Here is a 24,402-nt window from a genome sequence, read left to right on the forward strand (position 1 = left end):
TCTTTCCACGTGTGCATGGCATGAACCACCATACCAACCCTGGGGATTCTTCTTCTCTTTCCACGAGCACTGCAGAAGCACACGCCATACTATGGTTTGACCCATACGAAATGGGCTGTACTACGTACAAAATCATCCAGCCTCTTTACACATAATATCGATAACGATGATCTGGAGTAGTGTGATGGATTAAGGAGCACAGCCAGAAATATAGTGGAAGCAAGTCAAGAAAGCACTAAAGAGATATACATGGATGATATATTTATTTTTATTTTGTTATCAGTGGCGCGTGTTAGCCATGGGGTCAGGTGACCCACAACTTTTTTGGAAACCCCCCTCAATTCATCTATAATTTAAAATTACATTTGTGGCGTGTGGCAGGAGGCACACACCACTAGTGTAGTTTACCAGTGTGGTTCCTTCAGCATGCCGCAAGTATGTTCAATATTTAGTTCCGTGTTCAATCGCACGCCACTAGTACCACTTAGTAATGTTGTCATGCTGGTGGCAGCATGCGAATATACACCACTAATGGCGATTTTACCACTCCACAATTGGGCTATTCTATACTAGTGAGAAAATAATATAGGGGCGTAGATTCGACTTTGATCTTTGGAGTTCAAAAGTTAGGTATTTTGGTTGATTTTTGATGTGGAGTTTCGTTAAAAGTCAAAGGAGCTATGATTGAAAGTTAGAAAAATTTCTTAAAGTTGATCCTATTGAGTTTTCTCCTTGTAGAGCTGGAAAACTCCACCCTCAAAGTAAAATTTGAAACATTTCAGAGTTGAAACATGTCTTCGGTGTGGAATTTGAGATACAAAGGTGAATGTGGGCTGGTAAAAGAGGTAGCGGCAAGCCATTATGATAAGGGAAAAGCTTGTCCTAAACCCGCTCGTGCGTGTAGCACCTGTCCATAAATTAGCCCCCTACATAATAGGCTCACTATTTCTCGTCCATCCATGAACGTCCTCTCTCACAGGTTAAACTTGTTGTTTCCCGCCCATACCAGGTGCTCCCAGCTTATCATATTCACCATTTTCCGGCACACGAATAAATCCCCCCTGCCGCGGCTCTCGCGTATCATGCTCGCCACATCCGTGCGCATAAATCATCCCCCCTCTCCATTTTCCGGCCCATATACCAGTCTCCCTTTCACATATCATGCTTGTTGGTTCCTGCCCATAAACCCCCCGCTCTCCATTTTCCGGCCAGCAAATTAGACCCCCCTTCCCGCGGCCCAGCAAATGTTGGCAGTGGGCTTGTAAAAGTGGTAGCGACGAGGCATTATGACAAGGGTCAAGGCTTGTCGGAAACCGCTCGTGCGTGTAGCGTGCACATAAATTAATTAGTCCCCTTTCCTTACATACTAGGCTCACCACCATTTCCCATCCATCTATCAATCCCCTCTCTCATACGTCAACCTCGTCGTTTTCCGCCGATAAATCCGCCCCTCCCTACTTATTATATTCACCATTTTTGGCCCACGGATCAAACCTCCCCTGACCACGGTTGTCGGTATCATGCTCGCGACATATGTGCGCATAAATACACCTTCTGTATTATGCTCTCCATTTTCCGGCCCATACACCATTCCCACTTTCATATTGCATGCCCGTTGGTTTCGGCCATAAACTACCCCTCTCTCCATTTTCCCGCCAATAAATCAGCCCCCCTCCCCGTTGCCGCCCTCACATAACTATCATGATTGCCATTTTTGGCACACATTATGCTCGCTATTTGCCCGCCCATCAGTCCCCTCCTCTCACATATCATGCTCGCCATTTCCCGCGCATAAATTGGCCCCCTCCCCTCCTCTCCCATTCATGCATTATGCTCGTCATTTTCCGCATGGATGTACACAGAAGAAAAAGCACCTGAAATCCTAGGACATAATGTCCTAGCACAATTAATTAGGGCCAAAAACTGCCGATTCTCACACTTGAGCCAACCTGGGAAATGAATACCTCAGAACTCCAGGGCACTATGTGCAAAATCTCTCACGTTCACTCCCTATAAATTGCCCCAAACCCCCACCTCTCGGCCCCCACCAGTTTGAAGCCTCTCTCAGCCGCTCCCCGTTTGGTTTTTGTTCACTGGCAGGTGGTGGTGGTGGTAGACTGGTAGTGGTGGTTTCCTCTCAGCCCTCCCATGATGAAGAGCTCGCGCTCTCCTCCTCCGCCGGCAGCCGCGGGAGAGAGCAGTGGCAAGACGGCGGCGAAGAAGTGGGTCGGGTGGGAGGAGGAGGTCGTGCAGAGCGAGGTGCGCTATTATCTCCGCTGCGCACCGCCCCGCGACGGCGGCGGCGAGGTCGAGAGGGATCTAGCGGTGGTCGGGAAGCTGTCGGACCTGGGGAACATGGTGTACTGGGCGCACGACCAGTTCGTGTGGTCCATCCATGCGGCGGCGGCCCGGTCGCCGGGGCCGTCCAGGGCGCTGGCAGTGGCGGTGGAGGCCACGCAGCTGGGTTGTAAGTCCAGGAGGGAGGTCATGGACTGGCTCACGTCGCTCGTCGCAGCTGGTACGTATCGTTCTTCTCGACCCCGTCCCATTCCATTCCTAGGTGCGGAGGTGAATATTCTAGACTTGTAGTGCAAGGTTCATACTGTATTTTTTTTTTTGTCTCGTATCATGAATTCACGATGCGAGACAAGGATTGCACACCATTGCCTTGCATGGACGCGAGATCTCAGATCATGCATGCTCTGCTTGTGCACCCTTATTATTAGCGGTATCTACCTCCCTGGGTTATAACTTATAAATCGTTTGTAAAGTTCAAGGGCTGACACATCATGCATTCCTCGTTAGATGTTGGGACTGAAGTCACTGAATACATTGTTTTTTTTTTCGGAAATCCTTTGGCTCACAGGCGTAGATGCACCTACTGCATAATCAATATATTTTGAAATATTAAAAAAATCTGGAAAAAATTCTAGGTCCCATACATTCTATGTCCCCACACAAAATTTCGGAAAAAGTGATACTTTTTGAGACTTGTTTAAAAAAGACAATTTTGGGTGCTCATACATAGCTTCTCAGGAGACATTTATTTGTCTTTTTACACATCCTACAAGAAAATCTTTTTCTCTCAAAATTTCGTGTGTGAACATAGCACATCCGGATTTACATACAGATTTATTTCAGATTTTTTGATATATTAAAATACATTAAAAATGCATGTTTTACAATAGGTGCATTTGGACCTATGAGCCAAAACACCATGTCCTTTTTTTTTCCTTTCCTTCTTATATATATATGTTGGTCATTATTATGACACAATAGATCTCCTCCGATGTTTGGTCTATGACACAGTAGATCACTAGATCTTTTCTTTGCAGGTAGGTCGATCACTAGACCTGATGTATTCCTCGTTAGATATTGGGTGAATAGATTGGATATATGTTTTCTTTTCTTCTTAACTATGACACAGTAGATCTGCTGTGATGTTTGGTCCATGACACAATAGATCTGATGAATTGATCCTCGTTAGATGTTGGCTGAATACATGGGTTTATGTTCATTTCCTTCTTATGTTGGTTATTACTATGACTCAGTAGATATGCTCTGATATATGGTTGGTCCATGACACAATAGATCTGCTCCGATCGATGTTTGGTCCATGGAAGCCGATATGTGGATCTGGATTTTCTTGTTTGAGCATGAATTAATTTCCTTTCGAGATTGAATTAATTTTTCTAACAATGAGTGGTGACTTAATACCATGCATGGACGTGAGGCAATGCTCTCCCTGTGTGTATCTACCTTTTTTTTTTGGATTATGTTATGTTTATGTCTTCCTTCTCTAGGACGACAAATAAGTTGGTAGATGCGTGTAAAGTTCATGGACTTAAACATCATGGCTTCCTTGTTATAGATGTTGAGTGAATACATTGGATTTATGCATGCTTTTCCCTATTATGTTGGTTATTACTATATATATAATAAAATAGATCCGATCCAATGTTTGGTCTAGGGACACCTATACGTGGAATTGACCTTTTCTTTCCGAGAGTGAATTAATATTTTTTCGAGGTTGAGTTGAGTGAGTCTAACTTTCTTTCCTAAATTACTGTTTATGCAGATTCTCCGTACATAACCTCTGCCTCGGCATCCAAGGTATGATTTCAAGATGATTTTAATTTCTCTGTTTATAGTGTCCCTGATGATTGCTTCCACATAATGATATTTATGTTGTTCACCTAGGATGACCCTTCAGCATCTGCTGAAAACAATCCAGAAGGCTTTACATGGTTAGGTCATGTGCCACACTTGGATAAATGGCGGAAGCATTACAGATCCTTTTGCCGCTATGGAATGAGAATTTCGGTACGTTCTGGGTCATCCGCACATACGCCTTGTTTACATTTCGAGGGATGGAGCCAGTCAGTTTACATTTTTTGTGCTACTACCGTTGCAGGTTCATGATTTTATTTACATCAAGACTGAAGAAGGGACAGAGAGTAAAGTTGGTTATGTGGAAGGTCTATATGAATACGGTAGTGCAAACTGCATGGTGCTGGCACGTTGGCTGGAAAAACCCGGTGACAACCATGGTTTTGAAATGCACCCAAATGTTCATGAAAGAGAGGTTTTCTTCTCAAATGTGCTGCAGGATATCGGGGTCAATTGGGTAGAGGGACTGGCTCCAGTCCTGAATTATCAGCACTTCGAGTGCTTCAAGAGAAGGGAAGAAGACCATAAGAAATGGAAGCCCTATCTATGCCACCGACAGATCGTGGGAACCACTCTCAAGCCCTTTAACATCGCACAATTGCAAGGGTATACAAACCAGGAAATTGTTCAAGGACTCTTTAGGGAACCCTCTTCCATGGCGGTGCAATCCAAGGAACCTAAAGAAAAAACTGATGGGGGACAGAAGAGGGAGCACACAGAAATCAGTGAAGACCAGCTTATCAAAAACCTAGCTTCCCGGGGTAATGTCACTAATGATCGGGCTATCAAAATCCATACTGCCCTTGTTGCTACTGACACCCTGCAAAAGCTCTCTCAACGTAATGAGATTGATTCAAAGCTTCTGCCGCAGAACAGCCAACAATCGAGCCACAAGGGTAAAGGCGTACTCATAGTACCGGTGACGCCTAGGCCAACACTGCAATCTAGGGAGAAAGTTGAAGATGGACTTGCGAAACCATCTCCACAGAAGACAATGCTTCTTTGTTCCTCTCGGGAACTAGGGCTGCAGTATGATAAGAAGGGTCCTGCGGTTGAACCTGCAAAACCAGTTGCAGAGAAGGTAAGCCGGCAATACTATGTGGGAGATGGCATGTCTTCTGTTAATGTTGTACCACCCGACGACAAGCGTCCCGGAGTTGATCATACGAATTTTCTCAAGCCCGAGAACGTCCTGAAGTGGGCTAAACATAAGGCTAGAGGATCTGGTCCCCTGATGGGTTACTCAGACGCCAACAGCCAGGAAGGCGTCGCCGTCCGTGCCCCGAATGGAGATACCGCGCCGGTGAACTCAGTGCCTGTCAAGGAGAAATGCAAGATCAATGAACTTGCTCATGTTGCTGAAGATTTTTATATGCGGTGCATTAGCCCATTAAAGAAGAGAGATGATCCTGCCTTGGTCCAAGCCTCCGGGAAGGACCCCCTCAAGGATCATACGGGTAAACCAAATCCCATCCGCATATAATTTCCATTAGTACCTTTTTCCTCCAAATGATCCTTTGTTTTTGACTTGCATATCTTCTAGCGTGTGGTATCCTTCTGCACCGTCCCACTGGCTTCTCGCAGTGGAAAGATGGGATCCCAATGTCTGCGTGTCACTTTCCCAAAGAGAGCAGGCTGGATGCTCCTGTAGTAAGATTTCAATCTACTCTCCCTTCTTACTGTGACAACTTCAGTACTTATATTCTTAACTGATGAAGTCGGCTGGAATGTGGAAGACCTTAGAAGCGGAAAAGGTTCCAGCTCCACCACAAGTTCAGGACCAGCCTGCCCAGCCCCCCAAACAAAATCTAGTGAAGTCGCCTGCGGCTCGGGATCCAGTTGCCAAGGTTATGTCTTATGTTTCCTGGTTTTATCCTATTCTTACGATACCACAAGGTTTGTCGTGCTAACTCTCCGGATTCATTGGTTTAGTCTAGGGGGAAGCGACGCCTCGTTGTGTCTTCCTCGGATGAAGAGGCAGTAGAGGTTTCCCCCCTCCACAAAGAAGCCTCGTTCCACAAGGTATCATTACAATTGACTCGAGATTTTCTGGTCTAAACACATGCCATTGTTGGATCCAGCAGGATCAACTAGCTCTAGTTTGAGCCACAAAAGAATAAGATCAGAAATACCTTGATCTGAAGATGATGCCATGTCTCCTCTTGTTTAATTGCTCACACCAAAATGGAGCAACTTGTGCTTGATTCTTCCCAGTGCTTTAGTGCTAGCCTGATCGGTGGCTTAATTTGTGTGAGAGAGAGAGTGAGAGAGAGAACTGAGAGCAGCCGTGTATTCTCCACTCTTCTAGGGTCATTTGACCCCTTTATATATGTTTAGCACTATGCACTAGGGGAACCAGCACCGTTGGATCAAAATCGATGTCTCCGATCAAGACAACACATAAGGATAGGTGGCCAGTTACTGTAGCACCGCCCTACTGTAGCACCGTCCTACTGTAGCAACCCAAAAAGATCTGACCTAGGAGAGCAGCCTAGATCACCAAAATATCCAACATTCTCCCCCTTGATCGTAAGGCTGATCATTATAAGCTCATTTTTTTCAACAAAATAATGCACTAGGACGAAAAGATTATAATGGTCTGTTAGGTACCATTTAATCTAGTGACTATAGCACATTACTTCATATCAAAATGAACCTCTTTAATTTATGAGCTCCATAAACTTTATTCACATCATATATTAACTTAATTTACATAATTCTTTACATAAACATCATAAACATTACAGACTCATCTTTTGATAAAATGGTACACCAAGACAATAGGTTACAACAGTCAATTAAGTACTGCTAAACCAAGTGACTATGGTTCCCATCCGATCTCAAAATGAGTCCCTTTTGGGGAGATGGTGCCATAATAGTTCCAACTTCTCCAGGATTAAAAGCTTTCAACCAAACCCATGCCGGCAACATGCTCTCTAAATACGCTGGGTGGTAAGCCTTTCGTGAGCGGATCCGCTAACATAAATTTAGTACTAATGTACTTGATATCTATTGTTTGATCCTGGATTTTATCTTTCACAACAAGATACTTAAGGTCAATAAATTTGCCAGCTGCACTTGACTTGTTGTTACTCGCATAGATCACTGCGGGTTGATTATCGCAAAGATAGAGTGAGAGGCTGGAAATGCTGTCAATCACTCTTAGTGCTTAGGGATAAAATTCTTCAACCATACCGCCTGCCCGGTTGCCTCATAACATGCTACAAATTCTGCCTGCATTGTCGACGATGCAGTAACAGTTTGCTTCGAGCTTTTCCATGATATAGCTCCTTTTGCAAGGGTGAAGATATAACCTGATGTGGATTTCTTAGTATCAACACACCCCGCAAAATCAGCATCTGAATAACCCACTATTTCGAGATTATCAGATTTCTCATAAGTAAGCATGAGGCCTTTAGTACCTTGCAAATAACGCAAGACCTTTTTAGCAGCCTTCCAGTGATCCAGACCTGGATTGGACTGATATCTCGCCAAGCATCCCGGTCACAAAAGCTAAATCAGGCGAGTGCACACTTGTGCATACATAATACTCCCAACAATTGAGGCATAAGGAATTGACTTCATCTGTGCAGATTCATAATTATTTCTTGGGCACTGGAAAGTCCCAAATTTATCGCCCTTAACAATAGGAGCAGGCGAGGCTGAGCACTTATACATATTGTACTTTTTCAGTACTTTTTCAATATATGCTCTCTGAGATAGCCCCAAGATCCCTCTGGATCTATCCCGGTGAATTTCAATTCCTAAAACATAAGTTGCTTCACCGAGATCTTTCATATCGAACTTTGAAGACAGGAATCTCTTGGTCTCCATCAACATATTTTTATCACTGCTGGCCAAGAGTATGTCATCAACATATAATATCAGGAAGATATAATTACTCCCCCTGAACTTAACATAAACACAATTGTCCTTCTTATTTTCCTTAAAAACAAATTTCTTTATGACTTGATCAAATTTGAGATACCACTCTCTTGATGCTTGTTTCAAACCATAGATGGATTTCTTCAGATGACATCCTAAATGTTTATTTTCTTCCATAACAAAACCTTCCGGTTGTGCCATGTATACATCTTCATGTAAGTCACCATTTAGAAATGCCGTTTTGACATCCATCTGATGTAGCTCTAAATCATAATGAGCCACGAGTGCCATAATTATTCTGAATGAATCCTTCGAAGAGACGGGTGAAAAAGTTTCATTATAATCAATCCCTTCTCTTTGAGTGAATCCTTTTGCCACAAGCCTTGCTTTAAACCTTTCGATATCACCCTTGGAGTCACGTTTGGTCTTATAGACCCATTTGCATCCAACTGTTTTGGCTCCTTCAGGGATTTCTACTAAGTCCCATACATCATTAGTGCTCATGGACTTCATTTCATCTTTCATAGCATCGAGCCATTTAGACGAATATTCACTTTCCATAGCCTCCTTAAATGAGGTTGGATCATTATCCAACACTGGCTCATTTGTATCCTCACTCATGTAGGTGAGATAATCATCAGGAATAGCAGGCTTTCTAGCCCGCTGTGACCTTCTAAGAGGCTCATTATTCGGCACATTAATAACAGTTTGAGACTGCTGATTATTTTCAATAAGAGCATCATTAGTTGTGACATCTGGAACAGTCGCCGGTGTATCAGCAGGTGTTGCATTAGCAGCACGTTGCCTTCTTGAATACACTCGTAATTGCTGTTCTTGGTCCTTTTGTTGTCCAGTTATGTGAGCACCATCAGCTACAGGAGCTGAAACTTGAGGTGCAATTTCAGCATGTACTGGGAACACCGGCTCTTGGATTACGGTGCATCGGGACATATTCCTGTTTTTCCTCCAAGACTATTTCTCTGGGAGTCATGCTCCCCCTCATCATATCACTTTCCAAGAACACAGCGTGTCTTGTTTCAACAAATTTCGTTGTCTGATTTGGACAATAAAATCGATATGCTTTAGATTTGTCAGGATAACCAATAAAATGGCAACTGACTGTCTTGGGGTCTAATTTTCCCATAACCGGATTAAAAATCCTTGCTTCAGCAGGACAGCCCCATACATGAAAATAATTCAGGGTTGGCTTTTTCCCGATCCATAATTCATACGGTGTTTTGGGCACCGATTTATCGGGAACCCTGTTTAGAATATTTGCTGCTGTTTTAATGGATTCCATCCATATATTCTCCGGTAAAGTGGAGTGGCTTAACATACTCCGCACCATATCCATAAGTGTGCGGTTTCTCCTTTCAGCCACCCCGTTTGCTGAGGTTCACCCAGTCTTGAGTATTGGGCGGCAATGCCATTTTCCCGTAAGAATTTTGCAAATGGTCCAGGAATTTGACCATAAGTTGCATGTCTGCCGTAGTATTCACCACCACGATCAGATCTTACAACTTTAATTCTTTTATTACATTGATTTTCAACCTCAGCTTTGAAAATCTTGAACTTGTCTAATGCCTCTGATTTTTCTTTGATTTGATAAATATATCCATAACGGGAGAAATCATCAGTGAACGTTATGAATGAATTATAACCGTCCACCGATCTCACATTAAACGGACCACATATATCCGTATGAATTAATTCCAAAACTCCCGTGCTTCGATTTGCACCTTTCTTAATTTTCTTGGCATATTTTCCTTTGATGCAGTCGATACAATGATCAACATCCGCATCCGAAAAATCAAGAGAAGGAAGAACTTGATCTTTAATGAGACGCTCAATCCTCCCCCTCGAAATATGGCCTAAACGATAGTGCCATAATTTCGAAGAAGTCTCATTATCATTACGTTTGCGTTTGGTACCGACATTTATATTTGAGGTAGAACCCACATTATTTATATCATCACAAAGGGAAATTACATAAAGTTTGTCGTGTCGACAGCAAGGCCAACATTATTATTGTCATACATAATTATACACTGCTTATTCCCAAAGTGACACTCATAACTATCATCATCTAAACATGAGACGGAAACTAAATTCCGTTTCATCGAGGGTACATAAAGAACATTATTTAGCTGAAGCTTAAAACCGCCATGAAGTGTAAGAGTGAAGTCTCCAATCGCCTCGGCATAAGCTTCAACACCATTAGCAACTCTAATTGTTCTTTCCCCTCTTTTTAGGGTCTTCCTCATATTGAATCCCTGCAACGAATTTACAACATGAATTGTTGCACCTGAATCAATCCACCAAGTATTGGTGGCATAATTAACATAAAGGGATTCTTCAACAACAGTAATAGTGTCGGTACCTCTTTCTTTGAGCCATCTCTTGAAGCCAAAACAATCCTTTCGCCTATGCCCACCTTTTCCACAAAAGTGGCAAGCATTGGAATTATTTCCTTCAGCATTAGGCGCTTTTTCTGGCTTCTTTTGCTGTGAACCTTTTGAGGATTGGCCTTTTTCCTTGAACTTATAAGGCTTGGGCTTCACATATTCATTCACAAATTTTCTATACTTCTTCTTTTGTGAATGACCAAACTGATTAACATGATCAATTCTGTCAGCCTTAAGCCTTTCTTCTTCTTGCACACATCGCGCCATCATTTCATCAATCTCCCATTTAACATCCATCGCATTATAGTTGATCATAAATGGATCAAATTGGGGAGGCAAAGATGACATAATAAAATGGACGAGGAAACCATTAGAGATTTCCATCTCCATTGACTTTAGTTTGGCGGCCATGTTGCACTTTTTCATAATATGCTCTCGAAGACTTCCAGTGGGATCATATTTTTCATCAATTAGCCTTCTGATAAGACTTGTTGCATAAACTTTAGAAGACCCTTTAAATTGATGCTCAATTTTTGCAAAGTACCCTTTTGCTGTCTCACAATCAGGAAGGGCTCCCCTCATACTCTGTGTAATGGAGCCCTTTATCATCATAAGGCACTTGCGATTAGAGTCATCCCACTTAGTCTTAATAATGTCATATTCCTTCTTGAGGGCTTCATAATTTTCATTATTTTCTTTAGGCACCTCAGGAGGATCATTAAGGAGAGCATAATCAATATTGAGTAAGGCCATAGTGATCTCAAGCTTCTCCTTCCACGTGACATAATTGCTGCCATTTAGCTGTTCGATGCCATTTAGCATTCCAGCAATATTAGAGACATTAGTTGCTGCAAAAGAAAAATTCAAAATGCTTTAGTAAGCATCATCATAATCATCATTAAATTTTATTGATCAAATTCAAATCAGCTTTGGCCAGAGATGAAAATGAACAACAAAATTTTGTGGACAAATATTCATCAATTAGCTTTGGCCAAATTGATAAATAGAAGCCACACATTAATGATCCTCATTCATTATTTTCTTTTACCGACCCGGTTCACATCAGCTTTGGCCAGAAGTGAAACAGACCAATAAAAGAATTTTGCAGTTAAAATGCCCGTCAAACAACTTTGGTCAGAATGACAAGGCATAAAACCACACTTTATTTGAGGATCCATAAACTTTATTTTGCAGCGGAAGCATTATCACATAATAATTATAGTGATAAATATCACCATAATTCATTAATCATAAATAAACTAAATAATAAAAGTAATATCAACATGTAAATTAACTAAGCATGACAATTAAAATTGTGGCCTAAAATAAACATAATAAGCATAATCAATTTATCCAGAAAAAAATAGCCCTGAAAAGATATTTATTTCAGCCCTAATTTTTTTTTTTTATTATTATTATTATTATTATTATTATTAGCATAATAATTATATTGAGCGGGCCAAAATTGGCCCAGCCCAAAGACTTAGCTCCCCCTGATCCCCTCTTGGGCCACAGCCCATTAGCAACACGCCTGGACGACCTGAACCGTCGGATGCGATCCGACGGCCAGGAACGACCGCAGCTGGAACAAAACCAGCTCACCGTCGCCCGGCTCCCGGCGAAAAAACCCTAGCCCCCTTTCTTTCTTCCTCCTCTCCTCTCCCGACAGCGATGGCGACGCCGAGCGACCAAGAGGCGGCGGCGGCGAGCACCACGCGACGGGGAAGAAGACTCGGCGTCACCCAGGCCCTCTCGCCGGAGTTGCGTGCAGCTTTGGCCAGCGCGCAGCTCCGTCGAGCGACTCTGGGCGGCGCCTCCGTGCGAGGCAGGCGCGCGCGTGCGGGCGTCCCCGCGACGGCGACCTCCCCTCACCATTCTCCAGCACGGCTGCGAGCTCCAGTGGCGACAAGCGCACGTAGAGACGAGCTGCCGGCCGGTGCAGCGGACGGCGAGGCCGCTCGGGTTTGAACCCGAGCACACCTGCCAACATTAGAGAATGGCTCCGACGCCGCCGTGGCCAGCGACGACGACGAGGCCCATAAGGTAATCGTCCGCTTCTTAATCTTGATCTTGAATTAGGGTTAGGGTTCCTTCAAATTTGGGGAATTTCGTAATCTAGGGTTTCGGAATTGGGAAGAAGTGCTTAAATTCATCATTATTTATTCATTCCCCTTTAAAGAATCATGCTTAAGCCGAAACCACAACTTGATTTCAGAGGAGAATCATAAAGGATTTTAACTCTAGGGTTTCTAGGAATTGGGGAATTTGAAGATTTGCAAGAATCTGTCTTAATCCCCTTCATATATGCTTAAAACCGAGAAAACCCTAGATTCACTTTAGAACTTTTAGGGCTGTTACTTAAGAAAACAGGGCTTAAACTTAAAACATAATTGATAACCAGGAAGAACAGCCTTTAAACATAAGCATAAAATTCTTTCACAGAAACAACTTGGGCATATGTCTTGACTTGGTGACAACATATAAACACATGGGTATGTGCATATGCCCCTGATCTTGATTTTGGCTTGATAAATCAAGCATGAATCTTAACATAAGAGGGCTCAAACTTAAGAGCTAGATGCTCTGATACCATTGTTGGATCCAGCAGGATCAACTAGCTCTAGTTTGAGCCACAAAAGAATAAGATCAGAAATACCTTGATCTGAAGATGATGCCATGTCTCCTCTTGTTTAATTGCTCACACCAAAATGGAGCAACTTGTGCTTGATTCTTCCCAGTGCTTTAGTGCTAGCCTGATCGGTGGCTTAATTTGTGTGAGAGAGAGAGTGAGAGAGAGAACTGAGAGCAGCCGTGTATTCTCCACTCTTCTAGGGTCATTTGACCCCTTTATATATGTTTAGCACTATGCACTAGGGGAACCAGCACCGTTGGATCAAAATCGATGTCTCCGATCAAGACAACACATAAGGATAGGTGGCCAGTTACTGTAGCACCGCCCTACTGTAGCACCGTCCTACTGTAGCAACCCAAAAAGATCTGACCTAGGAGAGCAGCCTAGATCACCAAAATATCCAACAGCCATGTGCTGACTTTCCCTCCTCTTTGTGAAGGGCTGTGGTGCCTCCAAGGGTTGAGACTCCGGTTGCACATGTGAGCTCATCGACAATACCTTTTGAAGGTGCATCCGTGTTATCCCCTGTGGGCCTGCATATTAAGGGGAAGGATCATATAAAGACGACTTCGGTTGGGATGAAGGTATGCTTTCGCTTCTATATCATCAGTTCTTGATGCTGATAAAAGAAGTACTTCAACTTCTTCTTTTGACTCTTGCAGGGAGCATCATCCTTTGTCAAGGCTGTTGAAGAGGAGGTTGCTGCCACCAAGGGTCTTTGCCAGGACCTAGCGGCAGCGAACAAGAAGATAGTCTCCCTTCAGGCGGAGCTGCAAAAGGAGCGTTCCAACCGTAGGCACACCCATTAGGGATAGTGTCCTAGAGGTGTCACTATTTCCACCTAAATTTATAAGACATGTCCTTGTATGAACTTATGCAATTATCATCGAATGTGTGATTCGGTTGTAGAGAACTATATGCTAAGTTTGTTCATACTAAACTGTCCCTAGTGGTTAAGGTTTTCCTAGAGCCGGGTTGTTAATTGTAGCGTTGGTAATGGTACCTCATATTAGCTTCTCTGAGAAAAAAGAGGTTAATTTTACTGAAATAAGCTGCATACAAATTTCCCACTCCATCAGATTATTGATTATCTCATTATATGCTTGAAAGAAGTTGGAAAGTGAAGAATACTATGAAAACGGATCTCATTTTGCTTCTTAATTAACCCTGCAAGGGTTGTCCAAAATATTACAGCATAGATACAATATTCAGCTCAAATATGAATGTAACTACAGTCTACACATATCAAGGGAAGAGCACCGACAATGGTAACTAGTCTGCTTCCACTGTGAGCTCTCTAGTTTATGTCCTTGCTTTCACAAACGGCAGCATATTATCTGTCCTCCCGAATATACATCTTTCTAACAAACTACAAATTTAGGAAGTTAAAAAATATCCATTAATGCATAGAGTCAAAGTTCAAAAAATATAAAAGGTGGATCATGATTCAAGATTATCATTCAAGGAAAATATCAAAAAGCTTATAGGTAGTGTGCCCCAAATCAATCCAATTAAAAACAGTACCCCTCCCTCATTTTAAGAATTTACTAATCAATATATAGAGAAAATTATTCATGCATCAATGTGAATAAACTTTAAAGTTGTGCTCAGTTAAGGCGATGGAGAAACATATTTATGCATCAGTGTGGGAATAAGCTTTCAGATGAGACTGGTGACTTAAAGTCCATGAGACTTCATCTATGTTAAATAGATAATATATAGTAAGAAATCGGGCTTACTGGGATGCTACTTGTATGCCTTCCAACTGAACCATGCTAAACTGTGACGGGCATAATAGCAGTTCCAGGTCATACATTAGTATTTTGCCACATTATCTCTGACTATATTGCATTATGAAAATATAAGTAGCAGGTATATATATCGAAATCTGAATTGCCTAACCTTCCATATATATGTTGGTAGCATAAGGAGAGCTGATGGCACACATCCTAGAGCTGATGGCACCAATTACAATTGGAGAATGTGTTCCGAGGTGCCATGTTGGACATTAATTTATACATAGTATACATTTGCCATTATGTTTGTGAGCACTACCTAAATTCAGATTCTGAAACCTCAAATAAACTATTTTTCAATAGTGATGTGCAAAGAGTTCTTTTCATCATATAAAATTCTGTTCTGTTACAAATTTTCCAAGTTGCTCAAAAAGGCACTCAATCAAGCATACCGGCCCTTGAAGTAGTGACATTTGTCAGACAGGAAATGAACAAAGAGTGTGTGCAAATAAATACCTGACTGAAGGCGACTTTCCATGCAAAAACCATTATCTTAAGGCCCGAACTTGATCACTGATCAGTAAAACTATGTGGTCTAAGGAAATGTTATGGCACGAACTTGATCACTGATCACTAATACCTATCAAGGGTATTGTTATGGGAAGGATGAGGTCGGTACTGAATAAATGCGTCTGACCATACGTTCAAAATGTGTGACTCTCTAAGGGCCGCTTTTCTTTAGAAGAGCAAGGGAGTCCTGGAAGTTCTGCAAGTGTCAATCTTGACAAATTTGAATCACATAATGTTTCCACTGCGGATGTATCATTGCTACATATTCAACACTGTAAGAACTAGATAACTGTGATTTGCTTGATTATCAACTGGCCATGAAGCAACATCATAATATGACGCAAAAAGATGGCTTGGAATAGCTTAGAATTGGAAGTGTTCGCATGGGTGTATAGCTACTGTGACTAATACAATTATCTCTAATTTTTTTCTTATACCAACATTAAGCTGCATTTTTTGATAAAACTTAATTACTCAAAAGATTTAAGTATTACACCCTGCCTCTGCATAGTTAAGATGCACACAGACGTTAAAATACATTAAAAAAACATGGTAAACGTTGCATAAGCAAAAAAACGAAAACAACCAACTAGTCTAGAGTAGCAGCATCCGGCAATTATGCAGCCACTCATGTTTGGAAATATACTCCTTGACCGTATTCTCCAACTGTGTAGACACCTTCGTAAAGAGGTCGCGGTCCTCCAATCGCTAAAGCAACAACCATAAATAGAGCAAAGCCATACACCGCTAAATGACCTGCATAAGAGAAGAATTTTTATCGTTAAAAACCTTATCATTTCTACATAGCCATAGCGACAAAAAAATAGCAATCGTCCCACTTTGATCAGCGTATTAAATCTAGAATCCACCACATTTATCCAATAGCCAAAAATATTTGAAATGCTTCGAGGTGGGTATAAGATAGAACCTATCTGAACGATTGACCATATAGACCTACCAAACTGACATTGGAAGAAAAGATGTTTTATTGTCTCCTCTTCGTGACAGAAAACAAATTTTGTACAACCATGTCAGTTGTGTTTTTCAACGTTATCTTTAGTAAGAATAACACCCCGACAAACGTACCATGTAAAACCTTTGTTTTTAAAGGTATATTCATCTTCCAGATGGATCTATTGTTGAACACCGGTTGAAACATTAAGCTGCATATATTTGAGGATTGAAATCCTTGCTAAAGTCTTTAATCTCCTGCAAATAGGGCTAGTGTATGGTATGGAATTCACAAATACCGCGAATCCTAATCCACACACAAAGAATTATAAATATGATTATAAATAGTGTTTTCAGATACATCCGCCTATCTAGGAAAAGAATAATAGTTAGGAAGTCGTTGCACATGAGCTCAGGAACTCGAGATCATGAGCACGACGGATGGTAGAAGAAGAGGGAAGAGGATGAGGTTGCCCAACATTGTGGGGAGGCAAAAGTCGATGCCCGAAGGTAGTGAGGAGTTGCCGAGCTGGTGGTCACGAGATTGGGGACAAGAGAATCAAACCAATGGTGGTTGTCCGCTCTGGCGCCCATCATGGGCTTGCAGCTCTCTTCCGGCGGTGGGTTGGGATCGAGTAGCCTGCCAATTAATTTCCGGATTGCCATTGATATCCACGATGGGCAGCTTAAATCACCGCCTTGCTTCTTCTCTCAGGAGGAGGCAGTGGCATTGGGACTAGTGTGGTGGCCATAGCCTTCGGCAAAGGGGGAGGGAGTCGCTGCCTCGACGGGCAAGGAGGAAAATGAAGCACCGATGCTAGCGATATTATATTGCTTCGTAGAGAACAATGGAGGGAGAGAGAGAGAGAGGAATGAACTCCATCATGTAAACAAAAGCCCGAACTTTGCGGCGGCACATCCATGGCGCATTGTTGCCTGGATCACGAGAATCCATCGAGATCGGTATCTGGAGTCTGGAGTAGCAGCCCTCCAACGTCAGCACCATGTTCATCACCATTACCATCTACAATATTGACTTCACCTCTCCCTCATAGTTTGTGTTTGATTGAACCCCGGATACTTTTTTAAGGGCTAGTTGCATGTTTGTGATTGATACTTTTTCATTATTTGGTGGATAGATTATAAATTCAGATTGTGTTGTAATCATTATGCCTCCAGTCTATATCATGTTTGACACTTGTGAGTAGTTCCCCATATTTCTGAAGGCATAGGATGATCTGGCTATTATTCTGTATGATGTGTAATGAGTATTTGGTAAAGTTTTTTTTTTATCTTTTATGGTGTTCTATTATGGTTTTAAGCGAATGTAGACCGCATATTAATTCACCTATTTGGGCTCATAAGTCTACACTTTAATGTAATGAATGAGTGTTCGAAGGGACGGAATGACAGAAACCGTTTTCCAATACTTTGAGTTGCATTAGAGGGGTTTATGTCGAGGACCAACGACCTAGTTGCTATGGTGGGACATTATGTCTTAATGATTCCTATAGTTGCACATGAGAATGGCTCTAGGACCCATCATAAGGGGTGCATTTTCTCATATCTATGTCTGCACCTAATTTAGGTTCCGCCACTAGGGGAATGAAACTTGACAAAATATTTACCATGCCGTGTAGAACTCTATGCTAGTGAATCCATGTCGCCCTCGGGAACACTTGTCTCATATAAGCAAACACACACACTTGAACTTGTCCTCTTGCTGCATAGAGGATTGGGCTTTCTCTCATTAAGAACATTTAAATATTGTTATTTACTTTCTGCATTTTATTTCATTGCAAACTATACACCCAAAACACCAAAAACTGTTGCATTATTAGTATTGTTTACTTGTCAAATCCGCTAACCAATACCTTCAGATTATCGTGGGTTCTACAACCTTTCTTATTGAAAAGTACTACAATTGATCTCCTGCACTTTTGGGAGCCGTCAATATCCAAAAAGAAAAGAAACAAAAGAGCCTTCCAAAAATTCTATAGGTTCGTCCAAGCATGATTTATGGTCTATAATACTTTTCATTTGTTTGAACACAAGACCACTTATTGTTGAGCATGGTTTGTAGATTGTAAAAGATATCACTTTATAGCTCTTCTCATTGTTACTATTTAAGGATTGAACCTTGTGAACTTTGTGTGACAATGAAAAGAAGCAAAGCAACAAACTCCAAAGTCCATGTTAGTTTTATCACCTTTATGCTCGAGGACGAGCATAGGTTAAGCTTGAGGATGTTGATGTATGTAAAATGCATGCATGAACTTTGCAGTTTGTTGACACATATTACCACACATTTCAACATATATGATGTTATATCCATGTTTTATATTGAATTTTGGGGATTTATACCAATGATTCCATTTATTTTGGTTATAACTTTACAGGACAGGAAACACATGTTTTGTGTATTTTTAACTTCCAGGGACCTAAGCGAAGTCAAATTGAGCTAGGACTCCGAAAATGTCAATATTTTATCAAGAGAAGCATCCGAAGCACTTGGATCTCACGAGATGGGCCAGGAGGGCCAAAAGAGACCTGGTGGCGCGCCCAGCCCAGGGGGCGTTGATGCATGTAAAATGCATGCATGAACTTTATAGTTTGTTGACACATAGTTCTGATCCCAATTGTATGCAAGAACATGTGTTGGGAAAGTGTATATTAGATGGAGTAGCATGGTTGTAATAATTGAATAGTGACAACAAATTTAAGATCTACTATTGTATTTACCTTTATTTTGCTGCCTCACTAGGGATAAAGTGAATACATGTGCTATAATTACCATGTGACAGTGTGATAAATCTTATTTGTTCAAGGTAGCATATTTGATATTCTAACATTATGTCAAATTACTTAAGGCTATACTCTGTTGATTCTTAATTCAAGATTGATTGGAGTTTTTTTTTCTTTTTGAGGAGTATAAGAGATATGTGTTGCATCATCTCTATGTTAGGACGTAATGCCCATATAAATGCTTCTCAAACACATGTTGACGATCCACCAATATTATGTCATTGATGAATTGTTTGTGTCCACTACAACTTAAAAACAGAGTATACAAGTGAACCCATGAACCCCGGTCTATTTTAAATCAATAGAAACACCTTTCGAACACTATTACCACAATTTATATTTACCACTATTTATTAATCCTAAAATACCAAAAATACTTTCTCTACATACACACAACCCAAAAACCTTTATCCCTTTAATATTTTTATTTAGCTTGCTTAGTTTGTTACTTTAAGTTATACTTGTATTTCCTATTACTAATACGAAACCTTGTGATTGACAACCACACGGTTGTTAGAAGAGGAGGGGAGGAACTCGGCTTCTTAGTCAATTCCCCGAGAGTTTGATATAAATCCTCGAGTCACCCTTGTGGGAAAAAGATGTTTACTGCAACAATCTGCACTTGGAGTCCCAACGAGTTGGTACAGACAGAGTTGTTGCCATCAGATGCGCAGGTTGAGCATGACCACTTGGAAGAAGAAGAAGAAGTACCATAACAAGACGATGAAGTAGAACAACAAGAAGAAGACCCAGAACAAGAGGAGCACCCGCGCCCCTACACCACATATGACTACATACTTGATCTCTAAAGCACCATCAAGAGCATGAGCAACCTCGCCATTAATAACCTCCAAGACACTTCCTACCACTGTTGTTGCAATTAGCCGCTTGGAGTCTCCAGTGGCATGATTGTACGTATCCACCGCCACAATGATTCAAAAGAGGGCTTACAAAAGCCTAAGCTTGGTGATGTCTCCCAAAGAATTGAGAGTCGCACTTGTGTATGTAATGAGGTTGCACTTTGCTTGAAACACTCGTGTTGGTTTCATTCCAACACTTTTATTTTATTTTGTTTTTCTCTCTTCGTTTATTTTATCTGAATTTAAATAGCCGAGCTTAATCGCCCATTTCTTTTCTCTATATCCTAGTTCTCAAAAATACCAATTTTTTTCCTTTTAATCTTCAGCTCGAAAGTTTTTCCATTTACCTCTTACAAATTTAATTGAAGAGAGGATCTACCTGAGTTTTCAGGAAACACATCATACTAAAGAGGAATGTGAAATTCCAACGATAGGTATGTACTATGTCTCCCACTTTTAATATTTGAATGTCTATTATAGCTAGTAGTAATGTTAGGACTACTACGTTAGTGGGTGTAATTATTGATAATTAGATTAAACCTTTTGAGGCATGAATAATTTGATTAATTAGTATTTACTCTAGTTATTTTAGTTAACCAAATCTTATCTTGGAAATAATATTGCCAAATAAGAAAATTATAAAAAATCTGCAAATAAAGACTTGTGTGAGTTTAATTGTCTCAAAAGTTTTACCTTTGAAATGCTCAACACCATAGGTGTTTTAATTGACTTGATAGCACTCTTAGAAATGATTTGTTCAGATAGCATTTGATGTCCGGGGTTAATTGAGAACCATGCCGAAATTTGACATGTTGATTAAAGTATGGTATAGATTTATGCGTGTCGGCAACACTGTCGCACTCCATGGTCGCCAACAACTCCTATGGCCTACAAATGATCTTTCATGAAGAAAACTCTTGGATTTTGGCTATTGAGTTGATAAACTCTTGTAGCAGCAATGCTATCGTGGGTAAAATTTGGCATCACATAAGTCAGCGTTATAAGCAAAGTTGGAATACTCTAATGGGTGACTTTGCGAAATCATAATGCTACGAGTATCCTTCCTAGTCTACATAGTTTGATTAAACTCACTAGATTTTTGGCATGTTCTCGTTACTAAAGTATGGAAAAGTTCTAGAAGAGCAAAGAAAAGAAAAGAAGTGTAAGATAGCGATGGAGCTTCACAACACCAGCAAAAACTCTTAAATCATCGGGACTCCAAGTGCAGAGTGTGTAGTCCATGAAGCAATTTTCCCCACAGGGGTGACTCGAGAGTTATATAAACTCTCGAGGAACTGCGCAAAGAGGTATCTCTCCCTCTCTTCTTCTAGCAATCCTGCAAAGTAATTTAAAGCCTTGTGTCCCCAACTCCACCGTGTGGTTGTCAAGCACAAGGTTTTTCCTAAGTAAATAAAACACAAGTAGTAATAAAATAAGTAAAACTAGATGATGTGGGCATTACCCTTTGGGTATCCGACATTATTCTACCTCCCCCGACCCAACTAGGGGCCCATGAAGATTTCCCAACAACCAAGGTGGACCTATACGTCGGTTCCAGCAAAGGATACCTACTAGAAGACGCATTCTTGATGAACAAGGCAAGAAGACATCGTTAAAGAAAAGACTAGAATATATCTCATTGTAACCTAGTCGAGTTCGGACATAACTCTCGAGACCTGGCCTGCTATATAAAGGTCAGGAGGGGGCCTACCGAACAACACAACAACAATACGTAGAACCATCGCAAGTTAGAGCTAAAAACCTAGAATCATTGCCTCGATCTCGACAAGTCGACCATAGCAGCCTATCGGCTACCCCATTGTAACTCGATATATTCGATAATCAAGATCAGACAAGCAGGAAGTAAGGGTTTTACCTCATCGAGGGCCCCGAACCTTGGTAAATATCTCTCCCCGTTTGTTTGGTGTCCGATGTCTCGTGCTAGCCTCCAGGATTCTGTCAGCCCTAAGCCCCTCATGGTGGGCATTACCGAGGAGCACCCTCATCACTAGATAAAATAAAGTAACTAAGTAAAAACAATAAAAGGGTTGATTGTTTTTGGGGTTTTGGATGCAAATAGGAAAAGTAAATATTTTTGTATTTTCGGATTAAAATAGTGCAACAAATAGAAAGTAAGATAAAAGCAATATAAATGTGTTTCTTATGATAAAAAGTGGACCGGGGTTCATGGGTTCACTTGACTATTCTCTCTTTTAAGTTGTAGTGGACAATAACAATTCATCAATGAGATATGAAGATGCAAAATAATAACATGTGAAAGATACACATTCATATGGGCATCACGTCCTAACATATATATGATGCAACACATCTCTCTTATACTCCACAAGAAAGGACCAACTCCATGCAATCTTGTATTAAGAATTAACAGAGCATAGCCATAAGTACTTTGACATGATGTTTGAATATCAAATATGCTACCTTGAACAAACAATATCATCACTTTTACCATGTGACGAACATAGCACATGCATTCACTTATCCCTAGTGAGATGGCAAAAGAATAGACAAAACCATAATATATCATGAATTTGTTGTCACTATTCAATCACTAAAACCATGCTACTCCCGCTAATACACATATCACCCCATAAACACTCTTGCATTAAAGTTGGATCAGAACAAATACTTAAGAACGGGGTACATAATATGCATCTATCAATAAATCTTACACATAATATGATCAGATCTCATAGCACAATATCATAGAATAAGGATCCACCACATAGGTATTACAAATATAGCCATATAATCATGTAGGGCAACTCATATGGCACTAAGAACTATGAAGAACATGAGAGAAATAGATCAAGCTACTGCCGCAAACCCGTAGTCCAGAGGTGGACTACTCCCTCTTGATCATGGTGATGATGATGAAGACATAGGAGAAGGTGGAGATCCCTCCGGAGGTAATCCCGGTTGAGTTTCCCCCTCCAATATTCGCTTCTGCGGCCTCTGTTTTCGTTCTGTTGTGCGGCGCTCTCCCCCGAGAACTCTTCAAGGCTAATATATAGTGATTTTTAGGTCAAAATACGTTGGTGGGCGAAAGAATCAAGTGATTTGGACGATCGATGGCCGAAAGAGCCTAGGTAGTGCGCCCTACATGTCTGGGTGTGCCACCTAGTCTCTTTTGGGCCTCAGTCCCATCCAGGTGTGCTTCCAGGTTCCAGGGTGCTTCTCCCGATGAAATAACGACGCACCAAAAATCCCAGGTCAATGTGACTCCGTATAGGTCTCTAAAAGTGAAAAATACACAAAACAGGGAATGTATGTTCTGCAGAGTTATAAACCAAATAAAGGAGATCATTGGGAAATCCCCATAGATCAATGTAAAACACGGTTTTATTATCATATATGTTGCAAATATGTGGAATTCAATATGATAAGGGACAAAGTTCATGTATGCATTTTACATGCATCAGATAACAGTGATTTATTAATGTGGATGTTAATGAAGTTTTATTTGGCTAAAAGCTTCTGTTGACATGATCTCTCACTCTTAATTGACTTAAGTATGAAACTGTGCTCTCGTTCCGTGGCCAAGCTGAAAGTTATCTAGAAGAATTGGAGTAGAAACTTGTTCATCTAGTCATTCTTATTTATAATATCTTTATTATGATTGTCTTGACTTATCGAAACCTGCATAGTATTCTTGCTATTACTCTATCCATGCTAGCTTTTGGCTTGATGAAGTGATGAGACATGAGACTACCAATTGTAATTGATCTTGCTTTCTCATTATGCCAGTTTAAACACCGAGTTCTTTATGATGTTCGGGATGTTGATAGCTGCATAATCCAGCATCTATACTCCATGTTTAATTCTCATATTTGTCAAGAAATTGATAAAATATCTCTCTATCTTTGCCATTAATGACTAATTATCACCTCTTCGACCAGAGCCCACCTATATGGCCATTTGTATCGGTTGCCACCTCCTTGGCCAAGTCAACCCTAGAAAGTTTCGTGAAGGGCCCCCTATATAATTCGACCGCTAGACAAGAGGGAGTCGCAGTCGCCAACACCACATCACATCTAATGAGATCCATCGCCTAGCCCCCGCCATCACCATATCCACATCTATTTCTCCACCTCCATAGCCATAGTCCATCTACTTGTAATCTCGATCTTCGTGATTGGTGATATTGTAAGAATATCTGATATATATATATATTGAATCTATCTTTGCAAAATTTGTGATATTTGATCTCGTTGTAAGTGAGTAGTCCTCATGGCCTGTGGGCTTGGGTGAAGCCTCACATCGTTTGTGCGCATCTTTTAACATGGGAATATTGTGCTGAGTTCAAACATGATTTTGTCAATGTTTATCATCTCTTTGCCTCGATCTAAAGACTTGTCAGGTACCCA

At 41.1% G+C, this 24,402-nt stretch overlaps 2 protein-coding genes across 2 annotated transcripts in view; one reads left to right on the forward strand and one right to left on the reverse strand.

The window, feature by feature from the left end:
• Window positions 1-2,151: 2,151 nt before the first annotated feature.
• Window positions 2,152-24,402, forward strand: part of LOC127303944 (uncharacterized) — a 58,658-nt gene continuing 36,407 nt past the window's right edge. The window contains exons 1-3 of the mRNA XM_051334657.2: window positions 2,152-2,518; window positions 4,079-4,113; window positions 4,201-4,323. Coding sequence (XP_051190617.2) covers window positions 2,152-2,518; window positions 4,079-4,113; window positions 4,201-4,323 — 525 coding nt within the window. The remainder of the gene's footprint in view (window positions 2,519-4,078; window positions 4,114-4,200; window positions 4,324-24,402) is intronic.
• On the reverse strand, window positions 10,048-13,490 carry LOC139831073 (uncharacterized). Its single transcript, XM_071820225.1, has 3 exons — window positions 13,117-13,490; window positions 10,436-11,308; window positions 10,048-10,328 (listed from the first exon to the last, which is right to left on the reverse strand). Exons 1-3 carry the CDS (start codon window positions 13,136-13,138, stop codon window positions 10,282-10,284), a joined length of 942 nt encoding a protein of 313 aa, XP_071676326.1. The 5' UTR covers window positions 13,139-13,490; the 3' UTR covers window positions 10,048-10,281.

Source organism: Lolium perenne, chromosome 5 (assembly GCF_019359855.2).
Source record: "Lolium perenne isolate Kyuss_39 chromosome 5, Kyuss_2.0, whole genome shotgun sequence".
Taxonomy (NCBI): Eukaryota; Viridiplantae; Streptophyta; class Magnoliopsida; order Poales; family Poaceae; genus Lolium; species Lolium perenne.

Bases quoted from the DNA above. Each gene is read 5' to 3' on its own strand.
- LOC139831073 (XM_071820225.1), bottom strand. From the start codon at position 13,138: ATGGCATCATCTTCAGATCAAG. The intron at 11,309-13,116 runs GTATTTCTGATC...TTTCTTTTGCAG, and splicing joins GGCATCATCTTCAGATCAAG to CAACTAATGTCTCTAATATT. The intron at 10,329-10,435 runs GTACCGACACTA...AATTCGTTGCAG, and splicing joins GAGATGGCTCAAAGAAAGAG to GGATTCAATATGAGGAAGAC.